Source organism: Scyliorhinus torazame, chromosome 9 (genome assembly GCF_047496885.1).
Source record: "Scyliorhinus torazame isolate Kashiwa2021f chromosome 9, sScyTor2.1, whole genome shotgun sequence".
Lineage (NCBI taxonomy): Eukaryota > Metazoa > Chordata > Chondrichthyes > Carcharhiniformes > Scyliorhinidae > Scyliorhinus > Scyliorhinus torazame.
In genome coordinates this window covers 215,863,415-215,880,275 of record NC_092715.1, presented here as the reverse complement: position 1 = coordinate 215,880,275, position 16,861 = coordinate 215,863,415, and the positions used below count along the sequence as shown (strand labels likewise).

Below are 16,861 nucleotides of genomic sequence, written 5' to 3'. Positions count from 1 at the left end.
GCTGAGAGGCAGTGGTGTAGTAATATTGTCACTAGACCAGTAATACAGAGACCCAGGGAAATGCTCTGTGGATACGGGTTTGAATCCCACCAAATCTGGAATCAAAAGTCTAATGGGGACCACAAAACATATTGTCGATTGTGGGAACAAAAACCATCTGGCTCACTAATGTAATTTAAGGGAGCTGAGAGCCCGTGGTGTAGTAGTATTGTCACGGGACTTCCCTTTTTGGAAGGAAATATGCCATCCTTAGTGGTCTGGCCAACATGTGACTCCAGATCAACAGCAATATGGTTGACTCTTATTTACCCTCCAAAATGACCCAGCGAGCCACTCAGTTCGAATAAACTGCAAAGAAGTCTATAAGGAATGAAACCGCACGAACCACCCGGCATCGACCTACATACCGGAAACAATGACATGGAATTTTGCAAACAGGGTAGCTTCATGTACATCAACCTGCAAAGCAGCCATCAATTGCAGACACTATCATTTGTTGGAATTTGCTCAGCACATCTTTTGCACTTCCATCAGATTTCATCAATCAAATCCCTCACACTTCGGTTTCTATTAAGCAAAAATAAACTCAACCAATTCTAGATTTTTGTTATAAAAAAAAATGAAAAACCATGTATTCCTCTTGTCAACAAGAATGGTGAATTACTTTCGATGAATATAAAGACAATAGTGTTTCCTTGCCCCTATATTAGCCAAAATAATCCATTGTTCAAAAGATACCTTGAGGGGAAAATGTATTTAACTTGGACACCTTCTGTACAGTCCAACTAGAGATACAACTTCAAATAAAAAAAATTGATGTTAAAACAGTGCCTGCAGCAGGTACACACTATTGGATTCATGTTTATTGCAAGAGGATAAATTTAAAAAGACTTACTTTGCAAATTTGACCAATGTAGCATTCCTAGGCACAAATCCAGTGTGGAATTGAATCTGAAACATCTTCATTGAAGTCATCTGAAATAAAATGGTCAGTCAATGTTTGCAAATCTCTTGCAATTAAGTGTGGAGTTGAACCGGAATCTTGTGACTGAGTCAAGAGTGCTAGTAACTGGGCCACAGCTGACAGCAGTTTAAAAACAAACAAAAGAAGGGAAAGGGGAGGTGGTGGTATAGTGGTAATGTCACCAGAATAGTAATCCAGAAGCCCAGATTAATGCTCTGGAAACATGGCTTTGAATCCCACGATGGCAACTAGTGGATATTAAATTCAGTTAATAAATCTGGAATTAAAAAGCTAGTCTCAGCAATAATGACTGAAACATTGTCGATTGTCATAAAAATCGATTTGATTCAATTAAGTCCTTTAGGGAAGGAAATCTGCCATCCTTATCTGGCCGACACATGACTTCAGGCCCACAGCAACGTGGTGAAATGTTAACGGCTGTCTGAAAATGGCTACAAAGTCTACAAAAAAAGTGAAACCAGAAGGATCACCCAGCACTGACCTCATCACTGGAAACGACAATGAAAAATCCAGCCCTGTCCACCACTGATACACAGTGACTTCAGTGTGTACCATCTACAAGATGCACTGCAGGAACTCACCGAGTTCCTTCAACAGCACCTTTAAAGCCCATGACCGTGACCAGCCAGAAGGATATGGGAAGCAGACACATGGAAACATCACCACCTGCAAGTTCCTCTCCAAGCCACACGCCATCCTGACTTGGAACTATGTCACCGTTACTTCACTGTCACTAGTCAAAATCCTGGAACTCCCTTCCTAACAGCAGTGTGGATGTACCGACAGCACATGGGTTACAACAGTTCAAGAAGGCAAATTACCACTACCTACTCAAGGGCAATAAAAATGCTGGCCTAGCATGTGAGGTCCACATCCGATGGAAGAATTAAAAAATGTAAAATAACACTGTTTTGGGCACTGCGGGTTCATAAAATTTAAAAGGTGTAAAGTAATTAAACCAGGAAAGAGAAAAAGAAATGTGCAAGTAAAACATTGGAACAGAACACAGGTCAGGGTGTGTGATCCAAATAAGGTTTCTTACAAATGCAAAGTATAAGGGAAAAATATGAGCGAATTGCAGACATAAATTCATTTTGACAGGTACGACACGGTAGTCATTACTGAGATATGACTGCAAGGCATTTTGAAGTGGACACTAAATATACCAGGTTAGAATGTCTACAGGAAAGATTAGAGAAATGGTAGAGGAGAAGAAGTCGAGCCAGTGATTGAAAATGAAACCACTTCAGTGGTGAGAGGATATAATGAGGCAGGCAGTGGAGACTTTATGGGAAGAATTAAGAAACAGAAAAGTGTTTAATACTGTAGTGGGAATTGTGTATAGGTCCCCTGATAGCAGCTATTAGGTGGTAGATTGAACAAATATAGACATTCGACAGGTATGTAGCAACGGCAGACTGATTTTAATGATGGATTTCAACTTTCATATAGATTGCAAAAAGCATTCTAACACACATCAGAAATGTAGCCAATTTCCGAGTAGCTTGGGATTGTTTTCTACAGCAATATACGCTTTAGCCAAAAGGGGCTATGCCACACTAGATTTAGCAACAGGCAATGAGCCATATTTACCCATAGAATCCCTACAGTGCAGAAGGAGGCCATTTGGCCCATAAAATCCACACCCACCCTCTGCAAGAGCACCCAATACAGGCCCAACCCTCCCATCCTATCCCCGTAACCCCACCTAACCTACACACCTTTGGATACTACGGGGAAATTTTAGCACGGCCTGTCTACCTAACCTGCGCTTCTTTGGACTGTGGATGGAAACCAGAGCACCCGGAGGAAACCCACACAGACATGGGGAAAATGTGCAAACTCCCCAGAGACAGTCACCCAAGACCGGAATTGAACCCTGGTCACTAGCGCTGTGTGGCAGCAGCACTAACCACTGTGTCACTGTGCCGCTTACAACTTAATGATGCATGCACATTTATCTAATAGCAATCATAATATGATTTAAGTTTAACGTAGTGGTTAGAAGTGAGAATAGAGAAACAGCTACGAAGGTTTTAGATTTAGATATGGCTGACATCAATACGATAAAGACGGTTCACAGTAAACTGGGTAAATCTGTGAGTGGGTAAAAACAACAGAAATGAGTGGGACATGTTCAAAAAATAATTTCATGTGATATTATACCTCCAAGAGGGGCAAGAGCTCTGCTGTAAAAAAAAAAGACAATCTTGGACAATTAGAGATAAGCAGCAATATAAAACAAAAAGGAAAAGCACAAAAATAGTACATATCCAGCGAATAGGAAAGATACAAAGGCTGACAAATCAAAATAAGAGCTACAAAAAGGCAGGATGAAAAGAAACTTGCAAGAGCTGGCAAAATCAACAGAACATTATTACAATTACACTAGGAAAAAGAGAGCAGTGAGAAGCAATGAGAGCCCCTGAAAAACAGATAACGCTAATATTGTCAACAGAAATAAGGAAATGATGGGGTTACAGAACTGGAATTTAGACGGTTATGGGGTTATGTGATCAAAGTTTCCAAGATATTAAGGGGAACAGAGAGGGTCGAAGAGAAAAACTATTTCAAAGCGTTGGGGAGTCTCAGACTAAGGAGCAAAGTCTTAGAGGATTAGAGCCAGAGCTTTCAAGGTAGAAATTAGGAAACATATCTACAAGCAGAAGTTGGAACTCTTCAGCAAATGACAACTGATACTAGAACAATCGTTAAATTAAAAAACACGATTGATAGATTTTTATTAACCAAAGTATTCTGGAACATAAGGCAACGGGTGGGTATTATGGTGTGTGGTTACAGATCTGCCCCAATCTCATTAAATGGTGGAACAAGCTCAAGGGGCTAAATGGTCTACTCCTGTTCTTCAATTCTTGTTTATGGAAGTGCCTAGTTTGGTAATCCTCACCTCAAACACTTCTTAGAGGAAAAACAACCATATAAAAAATATATATTCACTAAACAATTTCCACATGTCTGTCTCCTCATCCTTGTGTGTCGGCATTAGAGAGTGAATGCAGATTTTATTAGCAAGCAAGAAACTGAATTTAAATTATTTTGCGGAATTAACAAGTGTTATATCATCGCGACTAGAGTTACCAAATGAAGGAGAATTGGTTAGTTTATCTATACCTTTGCCTGCAGTCGTCCTCCAAGTGTTGATCTGGCATGAAAGATCACAATGAGGACATCACCTTGAACATTTAAACCCAGGGGAATTATTGCCTTGCCATCTTCCATTTTAAATTCCCTGAAAGAAATAGATGTCAGGTAATCCCTTCCGCACAATACAATAAGGTTCAATCTAATTTTATTTATTTTTTAAACGCTATCACAAATCATTTGAGATTAGTATTTTTCAAGTTAAACAATCTGACAAATCCAGTGCTAAATGGGCTGATTGATTTAATATTAGCTATAATGTCAAGTCATGAAAAATAACATTTAGGATATGTCATGTTGCTGGGCCAGTGTCGGCATGACCAAGCCCTAAACTGTCCAAATGGGACCATTACTTATGCACTTCCAAGAGAAGTGGTTAGTAATCATGTCCAGAAAACTTGAGCCAATCTTTGCCCTTTTCAGCTTGTGTACACTGGGACTAACATTTGCCTTCATATCAATAAAAGGCCAATTTGAGTTGACTCAAAGCAACAACTTACACTTATATCCCATGATGCTTCACAAAATCAAGGAGCGTGGGAGAACAAGGGGAGGATAGGTAACTGAAGATAGAATCAATGAATTAAGCGTGTCCTCTCTGGTCAGTATGGAGCAGCGCACTATGAAGCAGTGCACATAGTTCCTGTTCTATCAAACTCACCAATGTGATGTACTAGTATATTAATCCTATACTAAACATTTTATAGCTAAATGAGTTTGCTACTGAAGTTAAAACGCATGGATAGTTTTGTCCTGACAAAACCTGCCTCTGCAAAGTTGCACCTTTTGGCCGAAGGAGTGATGAGACTTTAATTCCATCAGTCCAGCTGTGTTGCAACAAAGGTCGCATGGGCACTGAGAATGAGTTTAGCCCTAAATTATAAATTGTGGCCTCTCATCCAAGCCTCCCCGACCAGCAGAAATAGTTTCCCTCTGCCTAAGCTATGTTGCCCTTAATATGAAAATTTTGATCAAATTATCTCTTAATCTTATAAATTCCAGAGAATAAAATCCATTTCCTTATGTTAATTGACAACATTACCATGATTAGTGTTAATGGGTTTACAATGCTCCAGACCACCCTCTTTTCCTAATTATGAAAACATTTTGTCTTGATTTCATTTCACACTGCACTTTTTGTAACTCATACTATTTTGTCACCTTTTGCAATTCTTTGCATCCTTCCCACTTGCCAAGACCTTTTAAACATGATTTTTCTTTTAATTTTATGTTGTTGTTTACCTTTGTGGTTGCCCATGGCTGTCTTCTTTGGCAAGTACAGCTCTTGGCCCTTCAGGGTAAAAACTGGCTGTGTATCATGTTAAAATATTCTTTTGAACACCTCCCATTCAGCTTCTGTTGTTCTACCCATGAACAATTTTTTCCAGTTTATTGTGGACAGTCTATGTCTCATCATTCCTCAGTAGTTGTGTTGTATTTTCCCTTTTTGGCCAACACTTTCAACTCAATCATATTATGATTGTTATTATATAAACTGCCGATAAGCTACAGACAACTGGAAAAAAAGGAATATTTACCTCAATTTATCATATTCTTCAGATGTGGTAATCACTCGTTCATCACCCACATATATCTCGCAGAATGGGCGGCAAGCATTGCGTTGTTTATTAAATAAAGGAACAGGCGTCATCACAATCGATTTGATCAGGATAGATTTGTTATGGGGGATTATAGGCTCTTCAGCCATCATATCACACATGTATTCTACATACCTATAAACACAAGGGAAAAGACACAAATTATCTCGTAGCACGGAGGTAATGTATAGAACTCCCATTAATGTATATGCTAGAAACTGATCATAATATATTTTTCCAGCACAATCACAAGCTGGTCAGTCTGAATGTTCCACTGTCAATGAATTTATCCAAGGACTTACTCATACTCCATAATTACGGTTATTAATGCAATTAAACGTCTGTTCCAGGTATTTGAATTGAACACAGATGTCCCATAGGTTTGCTCATGGTCAATCAGAGGGATATTAAATTAAGGATCACTGAATAATAAAGTTCGATCTCTTGCGCAAATGCTCCTGGAGAAAATGAAAAACAGAATTCTCTAATTTCCTGCATCTGTGCTTCATTCTCTCGTGCTCTCTAATACTGTGTATATATTTACCAGCAACTCACAATGGTTCTGGTGCATTTTTCATTGTGCAAGTGGTCTATGAATATTTTTCTCACTGCTTTTATCCCTTTACTATCCCATGTTTGCTTTAATTCAATTTATTTTCCATCCTGTCTCTATGGCTTTCAAACATGTTGCATCATCTGTGTAGTAGTGCAATCTGCCTAAGGCCAGGTCCTCAGTTCATTTCTTCACACACCAAGGTCTTGCACTTTCTTATTCCGTTGCCTGTAAGAGTCTTCCATTTTCAATTTCAAGTTCTTTTTTCATGTGAGCATCCCTAGCAAGGTCTGCATTTGTTGCCCATCCCTAATTTCCCTTGAACTAACTGGCTTGGTAGGCTATTTTAGGGGGCATTCAATAGTCAACCACATTGCTATAGTTCTGGAGTCTCATGTACACCAGGCCAGGTCGGGACATCAGTGAACCATATGGGCTTTTATAACAATCAAGGTAGTTTCATAGTGATCTTTCCTGAGACTAGCTTTCAGTTCCAGATTTTTGATAAATTGAATTTAAATTCAATCATATCCGGTCTCAGGGCGAGCACAACCGAAAAATCCTGTCCATAGTCTTTGGATGCCCCCTTTTCCTAAGGTCCATATTTCAGATCCTTCACAACAAGATACCCCAAAAACAAAGGGCACAATCTTTCCAAAAGGGAACAAAGTCCCCGAGCGAGCACATGCTTGCAGTGCTAAGAAACACATGGCGATTCAACGCTACTCGCGTTGAATAAGGGGCCTAAATGGGGAACGCATGGCCGAGGGCGCACATATTCCCGTTTTTTACAACGGGGCACTCCACTTGCTGGAACTCCGCGTTGTAGCTCAGGACGCCATTTTTAAATGGCGCCCCGATCTCCGAGGCCCACAAATAAATCCCCAACCTCTCCCAGCCAAAAGGCAACATGGGAGGGTCCCCTGCAACCCCGGCCCAATCACACGTACACAGAAAATGCCAGCTTGACACCTTGGCAGTGCCAGGCTAGCACCTAGGTAGCACTGCCAGGGTTCCCTGGTGGCACCAGCAATGGCAGGGCATCACACTACCCAAAGGGCATACTGTTGGGGACCTCAAATCCTCTTGGAGACCGCCACGAGTGCCGTTCCGTCTGATCCCCTTGTGTTGGCCAGTAGCAAATGGCGCTCATGTGAGGCAAAGGGATTGAATTCCAAAACCTCAGGTACCTTTGGAATCTACATATTAGAGTAAGGCTTTCTGCCTCGCTCTAATATGCAGATTTGCCAAAAACTGATCCCTCCCATTGTGGGAGCAATTCCCCTTGCAATGCTTTGCTAGATTGCGTTGAATCTTGTGAGGCGTTGCGAGCCGGGTGGATCCCAGGAATGGGTTCTCCCGACTTTCACCGGCCACGCTGCGCCGTGGCGAGCTGCTTTTCCACTGCAGCGTGGCCGGAAGATTGCGCCCACAGTCTTTATGCTTCTTTTCTTAAGATCTCTATTTGTTCCTATGCTGAGTAATTCTTTGTATTTGGATAATGCATTCTTTGCCATTGCTATTCTAGTTCCAGATTTCTTTAGGTTCGTAGCGATCTTCTGACAAGATGCTTCCAAGGTACTTAAATTTCACCTATGCAGTGATTTTTAACCTTTCATACCCAGGAATAGTAGCATCTGCAAGAGTGGAATAAAAACAAAATACTGTCAATGCTGGAGACCTGAAATAAAAACAGAAACTGCTGGAAAAACTCGGCAGGTCTGGCAGCATCTGTGGGGAGAGAGAGAGAGAGAGAGAGAGAAAAACAGAATTAATGTTTTGAGTCCAATATGACTCTTCGTCCAAGCACAATTCCCAAGGAGAGTCATACTGGACCCGAAACATAACTACTCGAAACGTTCATACGAGACATTGTGGAAGCAATAAGGGAAGGGGCTATTCAGATCTTGCTTTGTTTAATTCATTTGCGTTATTTGTTAATCACATAGTTAGGGATCCTCTGGGAAAGAGTGATCATATGGCAAAATTTCACATTTGTTTGAATGATGTACCTCAGTCTCATACTAGCATACAGAATTTAAATATAGTCAATTACATAGATGTGGAGCTGGGTTGGATGAGAACATCGGACATAGCAGTAGACCATGTGACCATTTGAGCCTGCTCCACCATTCAATACTATTATGGCTGATTTTCTACTTCAGCTGGACTTTCCTGTCCTTTCACCATAAACTAGGTAAAAACGTTTAAGTATGGCATTCATTTTAAAGAGGCTTATAACATTGCTACAAGCAGCAGGGTAGCACAGTGGGTAGCACTGTTGCTTCACAGCTCCAGGGTGCCAGGTTCGATTCCCGGCTTGGGTCACTGTCTGTGCGCAATCTGTGTGGATTTCCTCCGGGTGCTCCGGTTTCCTCCCACATTCCACTATACCACCCTGGGAACTCATGAGAGCGAGGAACTTAAGATAATTAATTTCAGTACAGAACAGAAACAGTATTGCAAAAAGTAACAGAACTAAAGGTTGACAAACTCCTGGACCTGATGGCCTACATCCTATATTTCCAAAAGAGGTGGCTGCAGAGATAGTGGATGCACTGATTGTGATCTTTCAAAATTTTCTGGATTTTGGAATGGCGGCAGTACATTGGAAGACACCAAATGTAGCACTACTATTCAGGAATGGAGAGACAGAAGATAGAGAATGACAGACCAGTTAGCCTGACTTCAGTTCTCAAGAAAATGCTAAAATCCATTATTAACAAAGTTGCTACATGATACTTAGAAAATCAAAATATGATTAGACAGAATGCTTTATAAGGGGGGGGGGTTAAGAATTAGATAATAGTTAACCAGTTGTATTTGCTGCATATTTCATGATAGTTATTGTTATTAATAAAAATTAACTGTGTTTGAATATACAAACCTGGTGACTGTAGTTATTGGGCAGCTAGAGACCAGAGACTGGGGATTTTCTCAGAATTATTTGTTAATTTCAATTGTGTTGCGACTTCAAGTCAAGTGGGGCTGGAATTGATTGGCCACTAGCCCGGGGGTCATAGCAATTTTGAGGATCTTATTAAATGATGGTACAGGTTCAAGGGGCTGAATGGTCTTTTCTTGTATCTACCTCCCATGTTTTTAAGAAAAGACAAAAAAAGACAACTAACCTGTCCCCCAATTACTAAGAGCGGCACAAATGCCATGTTAATTTTCTTATCTTCTATTGTATTAACAACCTGCACAACTTAACACATTACTCTGTATAACAATGTTTGCTGCTTAACATGATCCTCCCAATAGCTGTATCTTATAAAATCAAATGAAGAGTACCTTTTGTGAGAAGGCCAGATACCAGGTGGTGACCTCTTCATACTGAACATGTACACTGCAGCTTCAGCAGTGGTGAAGAGACGACAAAAGCACAGAAAAGAACAGACCACCACTGCAGATGCTGCTCGGCCATCCTGTTGTGAAAGATTTGAATAAAAGTAAGAGCTGTGCACGTTGTCCGGCATTCTCACAGTTCAGGCACATAAATATTGATGCTGCAACCAGTGTTTGTGATTATCTTCCCATCCCTATCTCCAGGGCAAATGAAGGAGATTCAACACAAGGCAGACTGGTGCTACTGCGTCTAATACTGCAAAGCATTCCATCCTGCGGTTAAGAGCCAGTGCCAATCGCCTATCAAACAGACTCAGGACTTCTAATGATAGTCAGACACACCAGTGCTGGCGGTGACAATATTCTTATTTATGGGTAACAGCACTTTTATATTTCTAATAAAATCTCAACATTAATTTTCAGCAAAATTGAAAGATACCGTGCTTTTCCCATCTTTGTTATCCAATGTCAGCATAAACTGCAGTGTGAAGCTCCATTTAGCTAATTCCAGTATTGTGCCTTAATGCCCAATTTAAGGACTGCAACCATTATAACATCAGACCCATACTAATTTGGTATCAAATTAGGGACAATTTTGTGTCCCATTGAGATTGCCCAAATTTCAACCAGGGGTTAAATCAAACCCAGGTATAAAGAGATTCCAGTGTTTAAACCCATGACATAACCAATTATCTAACAATTGCTATAAACTGAGGTTTCATAGAATTTACAGTGCAGAAGGAGGCCATTTGGCCCATCGAGTCTACACTGGCTCTTGGAAAGAGCACTCTACCCAAGCCGACACCTCCACTCTATCCCCATAACCCAGTAGCCCCACCCAAAACTAAGGGCAATTTTGGACACTAAGGGCAATTTAGCATAGTCAATCCACCTAACCTGCACATCTTTGGACTGTGGGTGGAAACCGGAGTACCCGGAGGAAACCCACGCACACACGGGGAGAACGTGCAGACTCCGCACAGACAGTGACCCAGGCCGGGAATCGAACCTGGGACCCTGGAGCTGTGAAGCAATTGTGCTAACCACTATGCGACCGTGCTGCCCTTGTAATATGCAAATTACACCAATTCTACCATTCTGCCTCCTATATTAAATCTGCCCCAGTTCAGTGCTGACAGCATTTGCCAGCCTCTGGCTTCAGCTCCTCAAACTTCAAAATTACCACCCAAAAATTAGTCAGAAAGTGTAAAGTCTTGCCACACTGATCAACCAACTTCCTCCCTCACATCCAGTTTGTTACTGAGACTATTTTCCTTCCACCCCTTCAACACCTGAAGGTTCAACTTCTCAACAGTCTCCCAGTCATCCACACTATCTCGATCCCCCTTGAGGATGTCTATTGAAAACATTAGTTTACTTCCTCACAAAGTCCTGTATTCTCATACCCCTATCCTCGCCAAACAACAGCGAATAGATTTCACAATTCTTGTTCTCACTTTCAAATCTCTCCACATTCTTGCTTTCTCTACCTTAGTGATTCTCTTTTGCCTTACTAACTGATTATACATCCTTAATCCTCTAACACCAGGTTTCTCCTGCTCCTCCTTTCCTTCACTCCATTGTTGGTGCTCACTTGTTCAGTCACTGTGTTCCTATCTGAACTTCATCCCAGTTCCTTCTGGTTTTCCTACTTCCTTCCTGCTTTTAACACCACTGCAAACCCTTCTCTTCAACATTGTCATTGCTTCTCCTCTCCTTCCATCTTTCCTCCAGCTCAGAATGCATTCAAGTTCTTGTTAATGTACATATTTTGAGATGATACCTCTTCATGCACGAGGAGCAATACAGAAATCAAACTTGACATAAATTGGTTGAATTTCCTATGAGATAAATTAGTGTTTATATTGGATTATTTGATTTTTCAAAAGATATTTATTGATGCAGAACATCTATTAGTTCATCTTAATTTATCCATACAGAAAGAAATTACGGTCCTCAAATGTCACATTTAATTGCTACTTGAATTATTTCAGGATTGTTTGCCTCCAATACAATCTCAAAATATATACCAAGAACTCCTTGAATGAAGAACTAACCTTTTACTATTTTGAGCTTGATTCACCTTGTCCTACTAGTTTAAAGTAATGAGAATAATTTTCTATTTCTTCAAACTATCTTATAAACCTCTATAAAATCATCAGATGTCCCCTTTCAAACTATGTCTTTTGACCCATCATAAAAACACACTTCTGCAATACTTACAAGGCAATGGACAACACAAATGTTCTTCTGATCTTGTTTCAGCCACAAATGCATATTCCTGCAAATGTTGTACAAGTTCTGCAGACTTGGGGCACGTCGCGATGGCCAGCCACATTCAGAAACCTATGGTTATTAAAGGCAGAGCAAATCTTTTACTCATGTACTTTAATAAATTCTGAATATATCTTAATGACTTATATCGAAATACAAGCCCAAGCACTGCTGTGTCAGTTTAATTGTACTAATAAGTTCAAGCATCACATCTACCAATGTAAAGAAACTATATTCAAATTTATACCATTGGATTTTTGGGAGGAGGATTATGTAGCTCTAGTCAGGTTTGTGAGTTCAAGTTCAACTTCAGCAACATGAGCATAAATTCTAGGTTGCACTTCAGTGCAGTACTGAAGGAGTGCTGCACTAATAACAGGTGCTGTTTCTCAGGTGAGACATTAAACAAAGGCCCCCGTCCTACCTCCCAGATGGACGTGAAAGATCCCTCGGCACTATTGATTTGATTTATTGTCACGTGTACCAAGGTACAGTAAAAAGTACTGTTCTGCGTACAGTCCAGGCAGATTGTTCCATACATGAAAAAACATAGGACATATGATAAATACACAATGTAAATACATAGACATAGACATCGGGTGAAGCATACGGAGTGTAGTACTATTCAGTAGAGAAGATGTGTGGAAAGATTAGTTCAGTCCTTAAGAGGGTCATTCAGGAGTCTGGTAACAGTGGGGAAGAAGCGGTTTTTGAATCCATTAGTGCGTGTTCTCAGACTTTTGTATCTTCTACCCGATGGAACAAATTGGAAGAGAGAATAATCCGGGTGGGAGGGGTCTTTGATTTTGCTGCCCGCTTTCCCCAAGCAGTGGGAGGTGTAGATGGAGTCAATGGATGGGAGGCGAGTTTGGGTGACACACTGGTCTGTGTTCTCGACTCTCTGTAGTTTCTTACGGACTTGGGCCGAACAGTTGCCATACCAGGCTGTGATGCAGCCAGACAGGATGCTTTCTATGGTGCATCTGTAAAAATTGGTAAGAGTCAATGTGGACATGCCGAATTTCCTTAGTTTCCTGAGGAAGTATATGCATTGTTGTGCTTTCTTGGTCATAACGTCAACGTGGGTGGACCAGGACAGATTGTTAGTGATGTGCATAACTAGGAATTTGAAGCTGTCAACCATCTCCACCGCGGCACCAGTGATGCAGACAGGGGTGTGTACAATACTTTCCTTCCTGAAGTCAATAACCAGCTCCTTAGTTTTGATGTGACAATATGTGTAATGTAATAATAATGAAGGGTTAACAATTCACTGTAACTACATTCAACCACTAGATGGCGATCAAGCTCATACACGTGGATCACATGATACTCTTGATTCGGGAAGACGGTTGTTAGGCGAGATAGAGAATGGTCGTGTTATTAGGAGCTCTGCAGTTAGAATCATAGTTTAGTCAATCTGTAATCTTTTATATCTTATCAAGCAAGTCGAATTTATTTAGTTGTAGTGAAAATAAACTAGCTTTGTTCAATACATCGCTTGATGTATTGTGAGACACTACACTTCAAAGCCATCCTCATTAAGAAATCAAAGAACTCCACAGCTGACATTGAGGGAGAGTTTGTTGTTGTTACACGCCACTAGGTTCTCTATCCTCCTCCTTTACTCTGACTCATCATGATTCGAGATCCGATCCACTACAGTCTTGTCATCAGCAAACGTGCAGATGGAGTTGGAGCCAAATTTTGCCACACAGTAGTGTGTGTATAGAGTATAGTAGGGGGCTGAGTACCCAGTCTTGCGGGTCACCGGTATAGAGGACTATCGTGGAGGAGGGGTTGGTGTTTATCCTTACTGATTGTGGTCTTTGGGTCAGGAAGTCGAGGATCCAGTTGCAATTGGAGGAGCAAAGTCCTAGGTTTTGGAGTTTTGTTTTGGAGTTTTTATATGTATGAGCTTGGCTGAGATTATGGTGCAGAATAGAAGTCTGACGTAGGAACCCTTGTTGTCGAGATGCTCCAGGGATGAGAGTAGGGTCAGGGAGATGCCGTCAGCTGTCGACCGGTTGTGGCGGTATGCGAATTGCAGTGAATCATGGCATTCTGGGTATGGAATTGATGTGTCTTATGACCTACCTCTCAAAGCACTTCATAATTATAGATGTCAAGACCACCGGACGGTAGTCGTTGAGGCACTCTTCCTGGTTCTTCTTTGGTACCGGTATGATGGTGGTCTTCTTGAAGCAGGTGGGATCTCGGAACGGAATAGGAAGAGGTTGAAGATGCCAGCGAACACACCCGGCAGTTGGTCCGCACAGGATCTGAGTGCACGACCAAGGGCTCCGTCAGGACCCGTTGCTTTCCGAGGATTCACTTTCAAGAAGGCCGATCTGACTTTGGAAGAGTGTGTCCGAGGCTGCTGCGGTAATTGACAACGGATTGTTGGTTTCCTGCTTGAAACAAGCATAGAATGCATTGAGTTCATCGGGGAGGGGTGCACTGCTGCCAGAGATTCTACTCGGCTTTGCTTTGTAGCCCGTCATGTTGTTTAAGGCTTTCCACAACCAACGAGAGTCCGTGTCGTCAGTCTGCGACTCTAGCTTAGTCTGGTATTGTCTCTTGACATCCCGGATGTCTTTGCCGAGGTCATACCTGGATTTCTTGTATAGGTCAGGGTCGCCTGTCTTGAACTCCTCAGACCTGGCCTTCAGTAGGGAGTGAATCTCCTGATTAAACCGTGGTTTCCGGTTGGGGTACTCCCTTCTTCGGCACGCAATCGTCTACGCACTTGTTGATGAAGTCTGTGACGGTGGTGGGATACTCGTTTAGGTTGGCCACTGAGTTCTTGAATATGGACCACACCACAGACTCTAAGCAGTCATGTAAGAGTACTTCTGTTGCCTCGGACCAGTATTGCACAACCTTCTTAACCGGAATCTCCCACTTAAGTTTCTGCTTGTATGCCGGGAGAAGGAGCACCGTCTTATGGTCCGATTTTCCGAAGTGCAGTCGGGGGATGAATCGGTTGACATCCTTGATCCTTCTGTAACAGTGGTCAAGGATGTTGGTGCCCCTGGTGGGACAGGAGATATGTTGGTGGAATTTTAGCAATACACTCGAGGTTGGCCTGGTTGAAGTCCCCAGCCACAATGAACAAGGCCTCGGGTATTCTGTCTCATTTTTATTTCTAGCGGTGTACAATTCATAAAGAGCATGGGGAATTGTCTCATAGTTTCCTGGCCAGTATTTAATATAGCAATGAACACAAATAAGAAATTGATTATCTCATTGCTGTTTGCAAGGCTATGTTGTTGCAAATTGGTTGCCACATTTTTAACATGGCAACAGTAACTACTCTTTAAAAGTGTAAAGCGGTTGCCGATGTCTTGTGGCTATGAAAGTCACTGCATAAATGCAAGTCTGTCGTTCTTTCGTTGGAATGACCTATTCAGACACACCACTGTAGCATAATGATTCTGAGCTTTGGACATGATATACAAAACTGATCAAGTTCACCCTGTGGCAAAATTAACCTCTATACTTAATATTAGAGAGTATGATTAAAACAAGTAGCAATTCTTTAAGCCTATTGTTAAGAACATAAGAACTAGGAACAGGAGTAGGCCATCTGGCCCCTCGAGCCTGCTCCGCCATTTAATGAGATCACGGCTGATCTTTGTGGACTCAGCTCCACTCTCCGGCCCGTACACCATATCCCCGAATCCCTTTATTCTTTAGAAAGGCATCTATCTTTTTCTTAAAAACGTTTAAAGAAGGAGCCTCAACTGCTTCACTGGGCAAGGAATTCCAGAGATTCACAACCCTTTGGGTGAAGAAGTTCCTCCTACACTCCGTCCTAAATCTACCTCCCCTTATTTTGAGGCTATGCCCCCTAGTTCTGCTTTCCACGACCAGTGGAAACAACCTGCCCCCATCTATCCTAGCTATTCCCTTCATAATTTTATATGTCTCAATAAGATCCCCCCGCATCCTTCTAAACTCCAATGAGTACAGTCCCAGTCTACTCAACCTCTCGTTATAATCTAATCCCCTCAACTCTGGGATCAACCTAGTGAATCTCCTCTGCACTCTCTCCAGTGCCAATCTGTCCTTTCTCAGGTAAGGAGACCAAAACTGAACACAATACTCCAGATGCGGCCTCACCAACACCCTATACAATTGCAGCATAACCTCACTAGTCTTGAACTCCATCCCTCTACCAATGAAAGAAAAAACTCGATTAGCCTTCTTAATCACCTGTTGCACCTGCACACCAACTTTTTGCGACTCGTGCACCAGCACACCCAGGTCCCTCTGCACAGCAGCATGTTTTAACATCTTACCGTTTAAATAATAATCCATTCTGCTGTTATTCCTCCCAAAATGGATAGCCTCACACTTGGCAACATTGAATTCCATCTGCCAGACCCGAGCCCATTCACCTAACCTATCCAAATCCTTCTGCAGACTTCCGGTATCCTCTGCCCTTTTTGCTTTACCACTCATCTTAGTGTCGTCTGCAAACTTTGACACATTGCACTTGGTCCCCAACTCCAAATCGTCTATGTAAATTGTGAACAGTTGTGGGCCCAACACTGATCCTTGAGGGACTCCACTAGTTACAGGTTGCCAACCAGAGAAACACCCATTTATCCCCACTCTCTGCTTTCTGTTAACCAATCCTCTACCCATGCTACCACTTTACCCTCAATGCCATGCATCTTTAGTTTATGCAACAACCTTTTGTGTGGCACCTTGTCAAAAGCTTTCTGGAAATCCAGATATACCACATCCATTGGCTCCCCGTTATCTACTGCACTGGTAACGTCCTCAAAAAATTCTACCAAATTAGTCAGACACGACCTACCCTTTGTGAACCCATGCTGCGTCTGCCCAATGGGACAATTTCCCTCCAGGTGCCCCGCTATTTCCTCCTTAATGATAGATTCCAGCATTTTCCCTACAACCGAAGTTAAGCTT

At 41.8% G+C, this 16,861-nt stretch overlaps 1 protein-coding gene across 3 annotated transcripts in view; it reads right to left on the bottom strand.

The window, feature by feature from the left end:
* The window catches only part of gak (cyclin G associated kinase), a 215,773-nt gene that overhangs the window by 48,804 nt on the left and 150,108 nt on the right, over positions 1-16,861 (bottom strand). For all 3 annotated transcript variants that reach the window (XM_072517104.1, XM_072517103.1, XM_072517105.1), the window contains 5 exons: positions 11,870-11,992; positions 9,593-9,726; positions 5,686-5,880; positions 4,118-4,235; positions 896-975 (listed from right to left, as the gene is read on the bottom strand). In XM_072517104.1, coding sequence (XP_072373205.1) covers positions 896-975; positions 4,118-4,235; positions 5,686-5,880; positions 9,593-9,726; positions 11,870-11,992 — 650 coding nt within the window. The remainder of the gene's footprint in view (positions 1-895; positions 976-4,117; positions 4,236-5,685; positions 5,881-9,592; positions 9,727-11,869; positions 11,993-16,861) is intronic.